The 18,043-nt window shown below is 43.1% G+C and overlaps 1 protein-coding gene across 1 annotated transcript; it reads left to right on the top strand.

Annotated features, from left to right (window-relative positions):
- The first annotated feature begins 1,165 nt into the window (after window positions 1-1,165).
- Window positions 1,166-3,251, top strand: KCTD12 (potassium channel tetramerization domain containing 12). The gene has a single exon (XM_081214836.1). It carries the CDS (start codon window positions 1,324-1,326, stop codon window positions 2,299-2,301), a length of 978 nt encoding a protein of 325 aa, XP_081070962.1. The 5' UTR covers window positions 1,166-1,323; the 3' UTR covers window positions 2,302-3,251.
- The last annotated feature ends 14,792 nt before the right edge of the window (window positions 3,252-18,043 follow it).

Raw genomic sequence — 18,043 nt, 5'->3', positions numbered from 1 at the left:
TTGTGAAGGGCGAATACGAGTGCGAAGGGAGAGGACCGGAAGGGAGCTAGAGCGGGCCTTCAGGTGTACAAGGACCCTGAGGCTAGAGGGCACTCGGAAAGGGCTGAACAGAGTGACCCAGGCCCGCGGGAGAGCGGGTGCGCCTGGACCTTTGGGAGGATTTGAAAGGTAGGTTTTCGAAATTATATTTGATCTTCAACCCCTCCGAGTTCCATAGCGCGATTCACCCGGGGCTGATAAGGCCGCGGACACGTAGCTTTCCCTTAGGCCTCACAGTACACGCCCCTTCAGCTTGGCCAGAAAAGGGGCGATGGGGGAAGGTCGCGTCCGCCACCGGGAGGGGAACACGCCCCGAAGTCACTCCTTGAACTCACCCAAGTTCCCCTTTTGCCATTTCCTCCAATTTTGAGGTCTCCCAACTAATGAGTTTGCCTTTTTACCCAGAAAATAAACGATGGGAGAGCGTTCTACAGCAGGATACGGAGGTTAGCTTTTTGTTTCTAGGGTTTTTTCGAGGCTACTCGTACGCGCGAACAAAATCTAGCTGCCTCCAGGCCGGGTCGGCCCCACCGCCTCTCCAGATTTTTTGGGCTCTCTCTAGAACTTTCAGCAACGAGACGAGCCGCGTGTTTAAAGCGCCACAGTTACAGTGTTTAAAGCGGCTAGTCTCCGGGGGCAGCCAGGCCCTTCCACTCCCCGGGTGGGGGGAGCCGGAAAGTTCAAGTGCTCCTTCCACAGTCTCCGGCTGCAGTTAGGAGGAGAGGGGGCGCAGTGACTGTCCATCCAAAGAAGGCTCGTCTTCCGATGCGGCCAAGCCCAGGTTCTGTCCGCTTTGGAAGAGGAAGAAAGTTGGGCAGGAGCGGGAAGGGGCTAGAGCGCCGGGCGAGGAGGGGTAGGGAAGTCGGGGTGTCCCGGCGGCGCGCGAGCCGGGGTGGAGCCAGCAGCCGGTCGCGGCGTCAGCGTTTCAGATGCAAATCGATTCCCCGCCCCACCCCACCCCCTCCCGCCCTGGGAGCGAGGCTCCGCCGCTCCGCAGCCGCCCCCGCCTTCTGCGCGCCGCGGCGCCCGGGCGGGCGGCTCTACTTAAGCAGCGCGCCGGTCGCCACCCGGCACTCTCCTGGAGCGCGCGGGCGAGGCGGGAGGAGTGCAGCGGGGCTCGCGGGGGCGCACAGAGGCGCGCTCGCATCGTGCGCTCGGCTCCGCGCGGCTCTCGGCGGCAGCGGCGGGCCGGGGCGCAGGGCTGAGCGAGCGTCCGAGAAAGGCGGCGGCTCCGGCGCGCGGCCCGTCTCTCGGCCACTGCCCTAGCCCGGCCACCTCTTGGCCATGGCTCTGGCGGACAGCACTCGTGGACTACCCAACGGGGGTGGTGGCGGCGGCAGCGGCTCCTCGTCGTCCTCGGCTGAGCCGCCGCTTTTTCCCGACATCGTGGAGCTGAACGTGGGGGGCCAGGTGTATGTGACCCGGCGCTGCACGGTGGTGTCGGTTCCCGACTCGTTGCTCTGGCGCATGTTCACGCAGCAGCAGCCGCAAGAGCTGGCCCGGGACAGCAAAGGCCGCTTCTTTCTAGACCGAGACGGCTTCCTCTTCCGCTACATCTTGGATTACCTGCGGGACTTGCAGCTCGTGCTGCCTGACTACTTCCCCGAGCGCAGCCGACTGCAGCGCGAGGCCGAGTACTTCGAGCTGCCGGAGCTCGTGCGCCGCCTCGGGGAGCCCCAGCAGCCCGGACCCGGGCCGCCGCCGCACTCGCGGCGCGGGGTGCAGAAGGAGGGCTCGCTGGGCGACGAGCTGCTGCCGCTCGGCTACGCGGAGCCTGAGCAGCAGGAGGGCGCCTCGGCTGGGGCGCCGTCGCCCACCCTGGAGGTGGCTAGCCGCAGCCCGTCGGGGGGCGCGCCCGGCCCGCTGCTCACGCCGTCCCAGTCGTTGGACGGCAGCCGACGCTCGGGCTACATCACCATCGGCTACCGCGGTTCCTACACCATCGGGCGCGACGCTCAGGCGGACGCCAAGTTCCGGCGAGTGGCGCGCATCACCGTGTGCGGCAAGACATCGCTGGCCAAGGAAGTGTTCGGGGACACCCTGAACGAGAGCCGGGACCCCGACCGGCCTCCGGAGCGCTACACCTCGCGCTATTACCTCAAGTTCAACTTCCTGGAGCAGGCTTTCGACAAGCTGTCCGAGTCGGGCTTCCACATGGTGGCGTGCAGTTCCACGGGCACCTGCGCCTTCGCCAGCAGCACCGACCAGAACGAGGACAAGATCTGGACCAGCTACACCGAGTACGTCTTCTGCAGGGAGTGAACTCCCCACACCCCCTTGCGACTCCAACGCGCCCATTCCCTCTCCTTCTTGCCCGGGAGAGGGCTATAGATTTCCCCTCCCACCCCACGTTCTCCCATTCCCCTGTTCCCCACCTGCGGTAGACCCACTGACCCCTCACTTTAGAACCTGCAGCCACAGATCCTCTCGGCTTCTTCGTCTTCTCTGGACCCCACTAAAAGAGAGCGCCCAGACGTACCTCTCCACCCCATGCTTCCTCTGCCCCCCGGCCTCAAACCACCCCTCCCCCGGATTGTCCTTCAGTCTGGATGTAGTGGGGCAGTTGTGGCTACGAAGTCACCTAGTACCTGGGAATGACTGAATTGTTCCGAACCTAACTGGACCCTGTCCAGTGTATAGAAGATTCCTTGAAATCTTCTCAAGCCCTGATGACTCACTCGCGGTTTAAGAGAGAGAATTGGTAGCAGTGTCTGGGAATAGTTTTGAAAGGTCATTTATTACGCAGTCTTTTGACCCTCTTTAAAGGTGAAGTTTTAGAAGGCTGAACGGAAGACTCCAGAGCTGGAATTAGGATCCCGCGGAGGCTGTTCAGGGACTATAAATGAATAAAGTTTTGAAAAGTTACAGGTAGAAGTAGGAGAAGAATATGGTGATGGCATAATGAAGGAGCGTTTGGTTTCCGTGCAGATTTAAAGGTCTTCTCCTGTGGTTTAAACTTGTAGAAAGTTCCCCTCCTGCCTGAAGAGGCACCCTTTCTCCTGGGCTCACCGCCAGAAGCCCTTGGTTCAACTGCTTGACATGGCAGCCGTTATTGGCAAGAGGGGGAGAGAGAATGAGAGCTCAGGTCGCCGAGCATTGCGGGAGGTCACCTGGCTGTGACTGTAAACGGAGCTGGGTAGTAATGCACGTCGTGGGTGTTAAGAAAACCTGTATTATTGCAGTGACTGTCAGTAGGACCTTAGCTCTTAAGCCTTGGGGGGTGGGGTGGGGAGGGAGGAAGGAGGGTAGGAGGGGTGGGGAGGGAGGAAGGAGGGTAGGAGGGGTGGGAAGGGAGGAGCGGACATACTCATTTATTATTTGAAAGTTGGAAGTTTGTACCGTCCGCTGAGTACATGCACATTAACAAAATAGCACACGAAAACATGCAAAGCATTTTGTAAAGGTGAGTCACAGATCTACTCTTACCTGGCAGTTTATTGAACTAACTGTTTTGCTGATACTTATATAACCTAACCAAAGAGTTACCCAGTAGGGTTTTAGTTTTTGAAATTTATTTTCTTGTTGATTATAAGTCCTGATTTTAAAATCTATTTCCTTGAACAAAATATATTGATTTAGGTTACTTAGACTTAAGTTCTCTTATTAAAAATCCTTAACTGTCTGCAAGCCCAGCCAATGTTGAGTTCTGGGCAAACCTGAAAAATGCCACTTTGATGCAGGTTGTTTGAAATTAAGGTGGAATCTTTTCGAATGACAGCTGCAGAGAATAGAATCGCCAAGGGCTGCCATCTGTAGACAGCTGTAAAGTGGAATATTTTTAAATGAAGGCAAATAAGTACTTAAAAGTGAGCTGAGCAATAAAATGATGTTCCACGTAAATGCAACTGAAACAGAAGGAGACCTGGTTGCCTTATATCTTTACTCTAACATGGAATAAATCCCCACTGTATATTGTATCTACACTGTAAGTGAAGGGAAATGAATCCTTGTCCTTCATGCTGTGAGGCTCCTTTGGATATTCTGTGATGACGGAGAAGCCTGTCCTTTTTCATTTGTTTCAGCATCATTCTCTTGAAGTAGGTTTTTAAAAGATTTTGTAAGAGTCGTTTTCAGTGTTTAAATTAGCACTATTTTTTCTTCTTTTTAAAAATGAATCTTGTACTGTATCTTACTATATGTCCATAACAGATGTTAAGAATTGGAACAGTTTTATTCTTAGACTCATGTGATCCAATCTGTATATACCATATATAAACATTTTACACGAATCACTTGGTTTTTTAATTAATTTACTAATGCTATAAACGTTCCTGTCTTTACCCCCAGTAACTTGCATCAGATGGTGTATATACTAAAGCAACATGTTTCAATGAGTTTCTTATATCCTTGTCTATGGGGAAATTGGGTTAGAAAAAAATACATAGTTATAAAGCTGAGTTAGCTCCATACTTTTTGCTTGGATATTAGTTGTATACTAATATGTCGATTGACTGTCTACATAAACCACGGTACCTGTATTTTTAATCCACCAATTCTTTTTTTTTTTTTAATTGGGGAAGAGAAAGATTTGAGGTCTTTTGTTGGAGGTGCCTGTTTAGAAAAGTAAAGTTAGCTTTACAATTACAAAGACCGTAATTGTAAGGGAAGCAGAAACATTCAGGAAGTCGCATTTGCTTATGTGTTGGGTGTGTTCTCAGACTAGGTAACACATCAGAACTTACCTCTGTTTCAAGCCTGAAATGATTTGGGAATGTCACTCACTGGCCAAAAGTAAGTGTCACAGAGATTTCTGCACCCTATGTGGTATTCTGCTAGATTGTGCAACAAAAAGCACATAATTGAGAACATCTTGGGACAGATCAAAGTCACTGACCTATGGCAAGACTCCGAGATTTCTGATTTGCCTTGTTAAATCTGCTCAGCTCCAGGAGTCACGGGAAATTGCTCAAGTTTTGTCTCTGCCATCCAAGTCTTAAAAGTTTTATCTTGTAAAACTTTGAGTTGAACTATTTCACAGCTTTGTGCGTATGCACATCTCACTCCTCCACACATCCTTGCTGCCCTACAGTACTCCCTAACCCCTTTCATTATCTGAAGGACTGGGAATTGAATGGTTAGAGATGGTAAGCCAACCTTTTTTTCTATGATGACTATCCCCTCTAAAGTTGGAAGTTGATACATGATAAATTCTACCTTAGCCCAAAGTAAAGGCTGGGTAGGAAACTCATTTTTACATTGGGTGGATACTATAACTGAGATAAGATGACTTGGCCTCTGCACTTTTGGGTCCCTTATTCACCATGTGCTCTGAGCCACAGAAGGACCCTTAGTGGTCTGCAGAGTGGGCTGGAGTGTTGGTTGTCATCTGTGAGCTTGGATGAGATATTGAGCATCCATTTGAGTAAGCTCTCCAAAGACATTCAGTAACCTGGGAGGGTGTTATAAATTATTCAGAAATTATGACTGCATTAATCTGGCTCAGTGTAGCATGCATTTACATATGTAATGGCTCTAAGTACCATTTGGTTCATAAATACAACTGAGTGACATTAGATTTTAATAACAAATTTAACTTTTTAAAAAAGAATGGCTGACAGTGGTGATTAAAAAAACAGGTACCATGTTCGGTGCTTTTGCACCAAGTGTTTGACATATTGTCTGTTTTTTAAAACATGTAGCCTATGAACCATGTTGATTTTAGTGTTTTCAAATTACGTGTTGTGGAAAATATTCCTTGAATGTGTGGGACTTAAATTTTTTCCCTTTCAGTACAATTTTTATTCTCGTGTTTTATTTGGTTTTTTCATTGATAACAAAGTGATAATTTATAATACTAGACAAAATTGTCTTCTCTTTCAAACCAGATCCATGTATATATGGAGCCTGTTGCTTTTCTGGGGAAATGCATAGTCTGTGAATTCTCAGACAAAATAGGCAACTGTCATGCTCATAACATATTCCAATTTTTATTGGAATTTTCCATGGAATGTTATTATTACATTAAAGCCATGAAGGTGAGGCTTTGATAATTTTTTACTTTTTAAATTATGGTAAATTCTAATCTAATATTCAAAAACATTTTTGTACTCCACATGAAAAGTGATAAATGATAGTGCAGGCATTTAGAACAGTATTGACTGGAGGCATTGAATTCCTTAAGAATTTCTTTTATAATCTAAATCATAAATACTTTACTCAGTTGACTTAAATTTCTAAAATTGTAAACTGAATATTTGTATTGTAAATCTACCAGAGTAAATCCTTTGCAATTTTTTTCTGTTTTTCCTTATTATAACTCATTTAAAAACTGAATTAGTTCTCTTAGATGACCTAAATCTATCTTTTGAGAAATAAATAAAATAGTCTTGTGTTTCCAGTGGCTATAGTACCTAAAATAGGCTTTCCTAGAGCCAGAAACATGCTATGTTGAAGTTAACTTTTCTTTGTCACAGTTTTGGATGATAACATCTAAAAGTATTAATGTTTGAAGATTTCTATTCTCTACTGGGGCCCTTGAAACTAAGATGGAAGAAATTCAACCAGAGTATTTACATTAGAGTATAAGCTCGTGTGGTAGGAAGCTGAACTAGTTGACCAAGAATTCTTGTCACCTTATACATTTTATGATTTTTTTCCTGTTTTTTTTTTTTTTAATTCTAAATGTGTTTTGAGGTATGTGAACATTAATTGTAATGTAAACTATTATACAACTGTCTTTCTGACTTTATAGGCCGGTGAATTTTGCTATTAATATTGAATACAAATGATGACAATTCATTTATGACCACCCAAACAGCATTTGTGACATTTAATGACAAAGGTTAAAACATCCATTTTGGATATTAATTTTGAAGATGCAAATTACGCGTTATTTAAATTTTTCTGGGCATCTGAAAAACTCTTACCTGAGAAACAATGTAAGATTCCCGCAGAGTTATCTGGGATTATGAAATTGTTGAAAATGTTATATGCTAAGTGATACATATCACTGAGCCATTTTCTCAAAATTGAAGGAGAAAGGGAAAAAATCATTATACAATTATCAGGTTTTCTAATGAAACAAAGCCAAGAAAAATAAAAAATCCTTTTATATTTTAAAAACTGAGGAAGTTTTTTCAGACATGCCCAAACTTTAAGAGAGAATTTCTTCAACCATCTAAATGCTCTAGAGATTTTGGTTCTCTCTCTGTGTTCACAGCCAGTTATATAACAGAAATCCTCAAATTGTTTTCCTCCCTTTGTGTGAAGTAATGAATCATTGATTATGTGACTTGTGATGTATTCTATTAAACACTAAAGAATAAAACATTCACCCTTTAATTATTCCTCTTGGCTCTTTGGTATGGATTGGCTCAAACACTGGTCTAATTTCAGGGGTTCTCTGAATACTGGGAATGCTTCCTAAATTGTTGTAGGGCTAATGGCATCAGAAGGACTCCTCACTGGGTAATTGGCTAGGAGGTCCAGGAATGAATGGGCCCTTTCCCCAGAGTTTATTGTCAAAAACCCCTGTTGTCAAGGTGGTTTGGTCCTCAATGTGGAGGAAAAGTCCTTCACAAACATTTTCTTTGACCACAGTCTTGGCAACACATGTGAATTACTTTGAACATGGGGGATGTAGGTAGAGATGACCTCTTAAAGTTTGTGGGGAAAAGGATATAGATGCTGTGAGATGGGCCTTAATCAAAAGTATAATGCATGAAGATAAAATTCTAAAGAATGTGGGGAGAGGCTCTGCATTTCGGATATAGGGGCTATTTCCTGAAACATCCTCAGTCACTGATGTCCCCTGTCTCAAGAGAAAGCATAGTGCCTCCCAGTTTGAGAAATCACAGAAGTTGGAGCCCATCACACCAGCCCCAGGCTGCTGGACTGTGGCCCAGGAAGCAGTGAGTCAGGCGGGCAGTGAGGCAGGCTTTGCCCTTCCTCTTTGCTTTTGCCTTTACTTCCTCCAGATAGCTTTTGTTTTAGTTTTTGAAAAGTTTATGGTGAAAAATTTAAGCAATATAAGAGTATGTGTTGTAAAAAGTAGATCTCCACTCTCCAGTAACCGCTAGTTTTTCCCAGGGATAATCACTAGTGCATCTTTACAGAGACATTACATATAAATGAATGAATATATGAATGAATGAATACATAAATAATTCCCCTCTTTTTTTGTATTCAGTAGAATTTATGCCTATTCCTTGCCTTGCTTTCTTCTCTTAACCACCTCTCCTGGGAGCTCCTGCAATGCATGCTCGTACACGTAACAATGATCTATCTACCTCATCTTATTTGATGGCTACATGATACTGTGCATGAAATGCCGTTGTCTAAATGTGCTGTCATTTATTTTACCAGTTTTTTTTTTTTTTTTTTTTTTTTGCGGTATGCGGGCCTCTCACTGTTGTGGCCTCTCCCGTTGCGGAGCACAGGCTCCGGACGCGCAGGCTCAGCGGCCATGGCTCATGGGCCCAGCTGCTCCGCGGCATGTGGGATCTTCCCGGACCGGGGCACGAACCCGTGTCCCCTGCATCAGCAGGCGGATTCTCAACCACTGCGCCACCAGAAGCGCCCCCTCTGTTTTTATTTTAGTTTTTTTTTTTTTTCGTTAATTATGGCTGATGCTTGGTTTGTAAGAATGCAATATGGAAGAGGAACTACAACGTATCCCGTATTTCTTATCGAGGCACTTCTTGGGGGAGTTGGAAAAGGATGGGAAGCTATAAAATAAATATGGGACACCTTCCTGGAACATCAGTTTGGCTAATTGACGTGTGGATGTATGAGTTGGAGAATTAAGTCGTTTCACTGGAAATTTACATGAATTTAAAAGACAAAAGTCCTAAACATTAAAGATATACCAACTTGTAGAATTCCAGGGAGGAGTTCACGTTCGTTTGTGGTTAAGAACTTGGTGGTGGAGGGCTGGGGTGGGTGGGGGCGTGGGGGGAGGGAGGGGGACGCGGGAGGGAAGAGATGTGGGAGCATGCGTATGTGTATAACTGATTCGCTTTGTTATAGGTCAGGGGTAGCACGCCATGGTGGAGCAGTTATACTCCAGTGGAGATGTGAAAAAAAAATTATATGAGAAAGTAAATAAAAAACAGCAACACGTTAAAAAAGAAAAAAAGAACTTGGTGATGGGGGTGGTGGTGATGGGGTTGAAAACTGCTGGTATCTGCTGGGCTTGTATTTGATGGATAGTTTAGGGGAAATATTAATCTCTCAAGTTCTCCACTTTACTCTGCTCACAAAATAAGTTTCAAGGCCAATGCTCCTTTGGAGCCAGAAAGCACCTCTCCTTCTACTCACAGATAAGAGTGGCCTATGGGGCTAAGTCAAAAAGGGGTATCAAGGGCCACTTTAAGCCATTAGCTCTTAACTTGGCTCCTGCAACATTTCTCCATGTACAACCACTCCGTCACTCATTCATTCAAAATCTCTTGAGTACCTGCTATGTGCTGGACTGTGCCAGTCTGATCTAGATACACGAATGAGTAAGCACTGAGAATTAGTAAGGGGGCTGAATGCATAATGACAAAATAAGTAGGAAGTGCAGTGCTGGGACAGTCTGAGTCGTTATAGGAGTGAGAAAGGGGGATATCTAACTCCTGCCATAGGCTTGCTAGAGGAGGAGATGCCAGACTGAGGCTTAAAGGTAAAGAAGAGGAAGCGGAGGTGCCTTCTAAGCACAGGCCAACTTAATGAGGAAAGACCTGGAGATAGTAAGAACCAGCAACTCCTGGGAAAAAAAGCCCCCCGCCCCCCCAAAAAAACCCCACAGCCAAAAAAAACCCTGAAAAAGCCAACCAACCAAACAAAAAAACAGCTGAAGGGGCAATGAGAGCCTCACATACCATGTTGAAGGATTTGGACATTAGTTGTTAGGGATGAAGAATTTTAAGCAAGTGTGAAGTAATTAGAGGATTCCTTTTCGCAAAGACCCCTTGAGGCTCTGTGGGAGATGTGTTTGCTGGGCATAACAAGTTAGAAGCTAGTTAGGCAGCTGTTTATGGGGTAAGGTTTATGTACATTAAGTCACATGCAGAGCACCTGGCTGCAGGGGTGGGATAAGGTTTTGTTCACCTTTCTTCTCCCTTCAAACCTCTCAGGTCATGCAATTTTACATGAGACTCGGTTGCAATAATATTGGGAACACCGTGTTTGAATGAGAAACTCTTTTTTTTCTGCTCATCCCTAGATCTCATCATCAAGAGACATATTAGGGAGTGTCGAGAGAGACATAATAAATTATTTATTTAGTAGGTAGTTTATCAAGCACCTGCTGTAATGCATCAAGAACACTGAAATAGCAACTCATCTGTTCAACTTTCAACAGTCGTTAATTGAGCCCCTAATATATTTGAGACACAGGCATATCCTTTCAGGTGTGTTTTCCTTACCTTCAACAACAGAGCAAAATGGTGAACAGGCCAGTTAAAGGGCCTTTACCTCTGGAACTACCAAAAATCACAGAAAACTTGACCATGTTTGGCCTTACACACTTTGCATGTTTGCACTTCCCCCCTACAATTTAAAAAATATTGATGCATTTAATAGCTACTAAGAATGATACCCTGTGCGTGTTGCCCCCCCTCTTCCCACCCACCTGGGTTTTCAAAGTGGAAAAGATGAAGCACAGTAATGGCAGATTCTAAAATTTTGGGCTTCTCTTTTGTTACAGAAGCTGACAACAATTTCCCAAATTATTTACAAATTATTCCTCATTAATTCATTCTGTTACTTTCTGAGTGGGTGAGAAAGAATCCAAGGTAAGAGCAAGCCCTCATTTCTGTATATAAAAGGAAAGGGGAGTAGAAGTATTTTCTTGTTTAGCCTTTATCTTTCTTCTTTGGAAAGCATTGAATAAAAGTCACAGGTTAGAGTGAGAGGAATGTAAGGGAAATGAAACTAGGGTTTTAGATTTCCTGGTGACTTGGGTTGCTTGCTTCTACTTTATGGCGTGGTCTTAATATTCACTCACCTTTGACCTCTATCTGCCCATTCGTAGGAGGGGAAAAAAAGCATTTATTTCTTTATTTTTGTTTCAGGGCTCCGTGCTGCCTAGCACATAATAGATCGTCAGTAAAAATTTGTTGAATAAATGAATGAATGCTTATGTTAATTTATGTATTAAGGAGAAAAAGAACTAACCTAAAATTGCCCTTTACTTTTTTGGTAACACTACCAAGAATCAATTATCCCTCTGTGTACCTATATATGTGTTTTTTTGAGAAATTTCTAACTAGTTTTCATAAATAAATACATAAAAATGACTATCCTTCTCTTTGACTTGAAAGTCACAGAGATTATGATGAGACCTAAACTGATTTGGGCATTTGTTTCTGAATAGTTATTAGGTGGCAGCTGCTCCAAAGCCCAAAATACTTGTCAACATTTCCATTTTATGATGGAAGTTAAGTTCACTGACAGCCATATTATGGGCTTTCCTCTAGGGCTGTTATTTGTCACACAGTTTTGAAAATCTTAACTGGAAAGTTTCAAGAGGTGCCTCTTAAGAGTTGTAGGAAAGAAATTTGACTTCCCTGAAATGCTAGAGTATACTGTTCCAAATGTTCAGCTGGTGAGAGTTGTGGGTTTTTTAAATGACAGTTTCAAGGACTTTTAAAAAATAAATGACCTGTACAATGATGCTCTGACCTTACAATAGCAGATATGATTTTTTTTTCTCTGCTCAGAACCATGTGTATTCAAAGTATAAATTCTCTCCCTGAGTTTATGTCAGAAACACAGCTGTAAGGTCAAAGTTTTATCCACGGGATCTGAGAGGGTTTCTTTTAAAACGTGAGCAAGAACCAACAACAGTGCTAAGGAATGAATGTTTATGTCCTCCCAAAATTCATATGTTGAAATCCCAACCCCCAGTGTGATGGTGTTTGATGGTGGGGATTTGGGGAGGTGATTAGGTCATTAGGGTGGAGCCCTTATAAATGAGGTTAGTGTCCTTATAAAAGAGACCCCAGAGAAAAGAATTGGAAAAGAATAGATACATATACATGTATAACTGAATCGCTTTGCTGTACACCTGAAACTAACACAACATTGTTAATCAACTACACTCCAATATAAAATAAAAAGTTTTAAAAAAGAGACCCCAGAGAGACCCCTCGTTTCTCCCACCATGTGAAGACACATGAGAAGACAGGTGTCTAGAACCAGAAAGCAGCCCCTCATCAGACAGCGAATCTGCCAGCTCCTTGATCTTGGACTTCTCAGCCTCCAGAACTGTGAGAAGCAAATCTTTGTTGTTTAAGCTAGCCAGTCTATGGTATTTTTGTTACAGCAGCCCAAGCTGACTATAACAAAGTTTCACAACAATGAAACTTCCTTATATTGTTGTTATATTTCTCCCCTGTAATGCGTAGTCTTCTTCTACCCAGAGTCTTAAAAGAATTCTCAAAAAAAGCTTCATGTTATTATCATCATGTAGTTTCATTCTAGGTTTGAGTCAATTTGGGGATACGTGAGGAAAATCACTACTTTTATTTTAGTTTCTGGATCTAACAGGTGAAAAGAACCTTTGGGGATTGCTCATGTTAAGTCCGTGTAGGCTGTTGACAGGAAGATGGAGGATGGACAGGATTAGTCAGACATTGAGTAGTGGGAATGTTTGAAGCATGATTATGTAAGACAAGAATTCTCTTTTTGTATAAGAAAGTTGAATTAACAAACCTATATAAATGCTGTCCTTCAAAACAACTTTTGAACTACTGTTTTGGTAGACTTTACATTTATTTCAATAAGAGCTACAGGAAATTAACTTAAAATGACATTTAGCGGATTATTAGTAGACAGAAGGGAGGGAGTATCTCTTAAAACTGTTGTCAGTATATACACTACCAAATGCAAAATAGATAGCTAGTGGGAAGCAGCTGCATAGCACAGGGAGATCAGCTCGGTGCTTTGTGACCACCTAGAGGGGTGGGATAGGGAGGGTGGGATAGGGAGGGTGGGAGGGAGGGAGATGCAAGAGGGAAGAGATATGGGGATATATGTATATGTATAACTGATCCACTTTGTCATAAAGCAGAAACTAACACACCATTGTAAAGCAATTATACTCCAATAAAGATGTTAAAAAAAAACAAAAAACCGTTGTTGGAGAAGATGAAAAAGTTTTGGAGGTGGATGGTGGTTATGGCTGCACAACAATGAATGCATGTAATGCCACAGAATTGTACACTTAAAATGGTTAATTTTATGTATAGTTTATCACAATAAAAATAATATGGGTTTAATAAAGATAAATAAAATATAGAAAACTATAAAGCAAATAAAAATTTTTATTTAACCCTACCACAAAAGTTGACATTAAAATCACCTCCAATTGTGATGAAGAACTATGGAAAGTCACTTCTCTGGCTGTGTTATGCCAGTAATGTAATTCTCAAACATATTAGCAATTCTCCATTTGGATGATTTATGAGTCACACAATAAAACCAGTCTAATACCTTTTAGTAACCTTTTAGTTTCTGAAAATTTGAGAATATGTGTTTGTGTCAGCATGTGCTTAAATTTGTATTTCATGGATTTTCTATTTTTGGTGCTTCATTCCTCTCCATTAGCTCAAATAATTAAGATTTCTTACTCAAAATGAATTGAAATGAAATTCCACCCAATCTGGAATTTCAAAGGGCTTTGCAAGAACATTATAATTCATGTTCCACAAGTCAAAGGGAGGAATGAAGGTAAGTGTGTTCAGAGTCAGGAACTTAGCATTTCTAATGTTAAGAAAGGGTTTGGTCTATGTTCTGTCTATTAATATTCTCATTGTTATATAAATTAATTTAGTGTTTACAGGGGCTTATAGCGTAAGGCCAGTCTTTAGGGAACAAAGGTATGTAATGGAGAAGTCACAGTTGTTCCTCTGCAACAGGAGGGTTAAGGATGAGTAACAGATGTGAGAATCTGTTTTAGCTGCTTTGGGGTTGGCATCATTTGGGAAGCTGAATCAAAGCTGAAGGTTGTCAAGTCAGGTGGAAGTAGATGCTTCAGAGTAATGGATTATAAACTTGGGTGAAATTGAAACTGGGAAGGAAATACATACCAGATGGCAGAGGAACCAACTCTATTGAAGTAGTTTGGGGGATTAGACATACAGACAGAGCAGTGGTTCTCAATAGGATTGGGGGGGGCAGTTCTTCCCCCTCCCCAGGGATCATTTGGTAATGTCTTGAGACATTTTGTTTTGCAAGTTGGGGGAAGAGTGCTCCTGGCATCTAGTGAGCAGAGAGCAGGGATGCTGCTAAACATTCTGTTAGTATACAGGGCAGCCTCCCACAACAAAGAATGATTTGCCCTTACATGTGATAGTTCTGAAGTTGAGAAGCCCTGTGATAGAAAGGAGAATGGCTAGGTGGACAAGGGACTGGCCAGGGTAAGACATTTGGTCCAAATGTAGAGCAAGGTGTTGAATGGTGCTGGGTTCCAAGAAGAAAAGGTTATGTGGATTGTCAGGTTTGAGCTGGGCTTAAGTGAAGGAGGGAAATGGTGGGTGTGTAGTTAGACTCTTGCTAAGGTATTTTTGTAACCTTGGTGGGTGTTCCATTGGGAAAAGCCAGGAGAAGCCAGGACCTGGAAAAGAATGGATTGGAAAGTCATGCCAGGCTATGTATCGAGTCTGGAGGAGAGCAACAGACGGCAAAAAGGAAGGTCAAGAGGCCCTAGGAAGATGAAAAGGAGTGGGTAAATATGGTGGGTCTGGGTAGGTGAGTGTGGAAGAAAGTCTGGGAAGAAGTGGAAGGTAAAAATGAACAGAAGCTAGCAAGGTGGAACAATGGTTCTCAAACCTTTTACACATTAGAGTCACCTAGAGAATTAAGAAACATGCTGATGCCTGGGCCCCATCTCAGACCAGGGTGGGTTCTGGACTTCAGGTATGTTGACAGACATTTCCCAAATATTTCTAACGAGGAGCTAGGGCTGAGAACTGCTGTCCTAACAGGTCAGTAAAGTCAAGGAGGAACCAACAGGGCGACTGACTAGAACAATACTCTGAAATAAGCTGCCATCTAAGATTAGGGGCTGTTTGTCCTGTATTGTGGTGTTTTGCTACCTGTCCTTTGCAGGGGTCTGTGTGGGCTGTCGCTGAGGTGCATGGGCCAGGAGCTTCAGGCTGGATTTTGCTTATAATTTGATATAAGGAGCGAGCAGGCAGCAGGGGCTCACTTCTTACTAGTGACTAATGACTGAGCTTTGGGTTTAAACTTACAGGGTCCCCTATTTACCTTGTGAAGGAAAGAAATCACTTAAAGTAAAAATAATATGATGTAAGTTACATGGGCAATGAAAAATTACTTCAAAGTCTACATATAAGAATGATGTTATAAAAAATAAAGATGTAGACTTAAAAAAAAAGAATGATGTTATAATAGAAGAAATGAAAAGCCATCTAACTATGGGTATCTTGGAGAAAGTTCATAATTTTCTCTACCAGTAGCTGATAAAGGCAGCCTGTTTTCTTACCTCGTTGCCCAAGGAAGGATGATGAACTGGCCAGAGGTTACCACTAAGGGCCTCCTTTTCAGAAGGTTATCCCTTATCTGCCTTTTCCAGATCTGAGAAAACATTCATTTCTAGTAGAAACGGAATATGAGTGAAAGCATTCTCTGTCTGCAGATTCTGGGGACATTTTCAAAGGGATTGAATAAGTGACTGGTGGTTAGAAATCTGTTCTGTTTTCATTTGTCTCTAGCAGGGCCTGGTGGCAATTTAATATTCTTTATAATTATTTTACATGTGACTTCCTTCCTAGCTTATGATTCCTGTCAGGACTGTGTATTATTACCCATTAGTCATTTTTCTTGGGTTGGCCTATGATGCTTCAAAGGAGGGCTGGTACATTTCAGTCATTTTGCTTACAATTTGATTTGTGTTCTCTAAAATCCCAATTTAGTTTCATCAGTACATTTCAACATACAACAGCTGGGCCCCTGGATGGGGTCATTTAAATACATTAGCAGCTGACAGCTAGGTACCAGTGACCCAGAAGCTGGCCTGATATTTTCCCAGAGCCTCACCTGACATTTTTTGAAATAAACTCTTCCTCCCTATTTGTAAACTATCAGTGTCAGTGACAATATCCTGTGAACAGTTTAAAAAAACTGTTGGTCTCCAGATAACTTTTAAGCTAAAACACTTTGATCAGAAACCTTCAAGGAGGGGCTTCCCTGGTGGTGCAGTGGTTGAGAGTCCACCTGCCAATGCAGGGGACACGGGTTCGTGCCCCGGTCCCGGAGGATCTCACATGTCGCAGAATGGCTGGGCCCCTGAGCCGTGGCCGCTGGGCCTGCGCGTCCGGAGCCTGTGCTCCACAACGGGAGAGGCCACAACAGTGAGAGGCCCTTGTACCGCAAAAAAAAAAAAAAACCTTAAAGGATAATCAGAGAACAGGTTTGGTCCTACTTTAGTATCGGGTAAGGATATTGCCTTCTCCCATTACAATGATCTCTGTTATTAGACAAATGGTAGAGAAATTGGTTTCTTAATTGGTCAGTGGCTGCCTAAAGACAGATAGTCCATTAATCCACAAACATCATTGTGACTGAGGCCTGAACATGACTCTGAACACCTGACATCACACAGTCATGACATAAGGACATGGTGTGAGGCTTATGGACAACTCAGGGTTTTGTTTTGTTTTGTTTTACCATTTTCTTTGTCTAAATTTTGTTTAAATTTTTGAACTGTGGTCTTGGTCTGTGTGATAGACTGAAAAATAGCACCACCACCCCAAAAAAGAGAGATATCTCCTTCCTAATTCCTGGAACCTGTAATTGTGAAAAAAGTGTCTTTGCAGTTGTTGATAGAGTTAAGGATTTTGAGATCAGGATTTTTGGTTATATGGGTGGTTCTTCAATGCCATCACAAGTGTGTTTATTAGAGAGGCAGAGGGAGATTGGAACACAGACAGAAGAGGAAGAGGTCACGAGACTGTGGAGGCAGAGGTTGGAGTGATGGGGCCATAAGCCAAGGAATGCTGCAGCCACCAGAAGCTGGAAGAGGCTCCCCCAGAGCCTCTGGAGGGAGTATGGAGCTGCCAACACCGTAATTGCAGCCCAGTGAACCTGATTTTGGACACCTGGCCTCTGGACTGTGAGAGAATAAATTTCTGTTGTTTTAAACCACCACATTTGTGGTAATTTGTTACGGCACTCATAGGAAACTAATATAGTCTATAAGAGTCTATCCCATGGTTTTGGACAGGTAGCTTATTTTTTCTAGTACGTCAATGTCCATGTATGTTTTCTAGAAATTGTTAATTTTCTTGATATTTTTCATTTGGTATCTTATTTAGGATCCATTCATTCTACTGAGTCCTTTCTATTTGGGCAAGCAGAGACAAGTAGGGTAGATGAGCTGCAGGATTAGTTGATCTGCTAAAGAAACCCCCAAACATGGGGCAAAACATTTGTGAACAAGTAACCCAGAAGATTTGTTATTCCAGGAAAGAGAGAGAATATTCTCTGCTATATATTGAATGTTTATTGTTTCAGCATTTTACTTTCCAGTTTCCATGAGATGGATAGACCCACTGTATTTTATCAGTAAAAAGTAGTGTTCTACCTTAGAACTGGAATTATACTCTATGGAATGGATATTGGTATGAGTTACAGATTGTTATGATTCTGGACTGAAGTGGAGAAAATAGAACCAGGATGTCCTTGTCCTGTTCAGTCAATAGCAGAGTACTGTCAGACTTTGCTTCCTCTGCTGTGATATGACCATGATGCACTGGGGCTGGCTTATGAATTATGGGACACTGTAATACAGGTGTCACTGAGGATAATGTGGGCCCTTAGGGGAGCCTATTTATACATAAGATGTGATGCCCAGTGAAATGTTTCAGAAAAGCTAATGGGTTTTTGGTTTTAGCCAAAGGTCCTAGAGCTATGAATGAAACAAACTGCTGGAAATTTTAAAAATGTCCTTTGTAAAAGCACTTCATGAATTCTCCTGTTAAAAAGCCAGAGAGATATAATTCTTTTTTAATCATTGACCCCCTTGTGTGACAATAAGCACTTCTTAAAGGGAACG

The sequence above is a fragment of the Mesoplodon bidens genome (assembly GCF_964165515.1).
Source record: "Mesoplodon bidens genome assembly, chromosome: 17".
NCBI classification, from domain to species: domain Eukaryota; kingdom Metazoa; phylum Chordata; class Mammalia; order Artiodactyla; family Ziphiidae; genus Mesoplodon; species Mesoplodon bidens.
The sequence above is the reverse complement of the archived record's forward strand: the minus strand, read 5'-3'. Positions and strand labels throughout refer to the sequence as shown.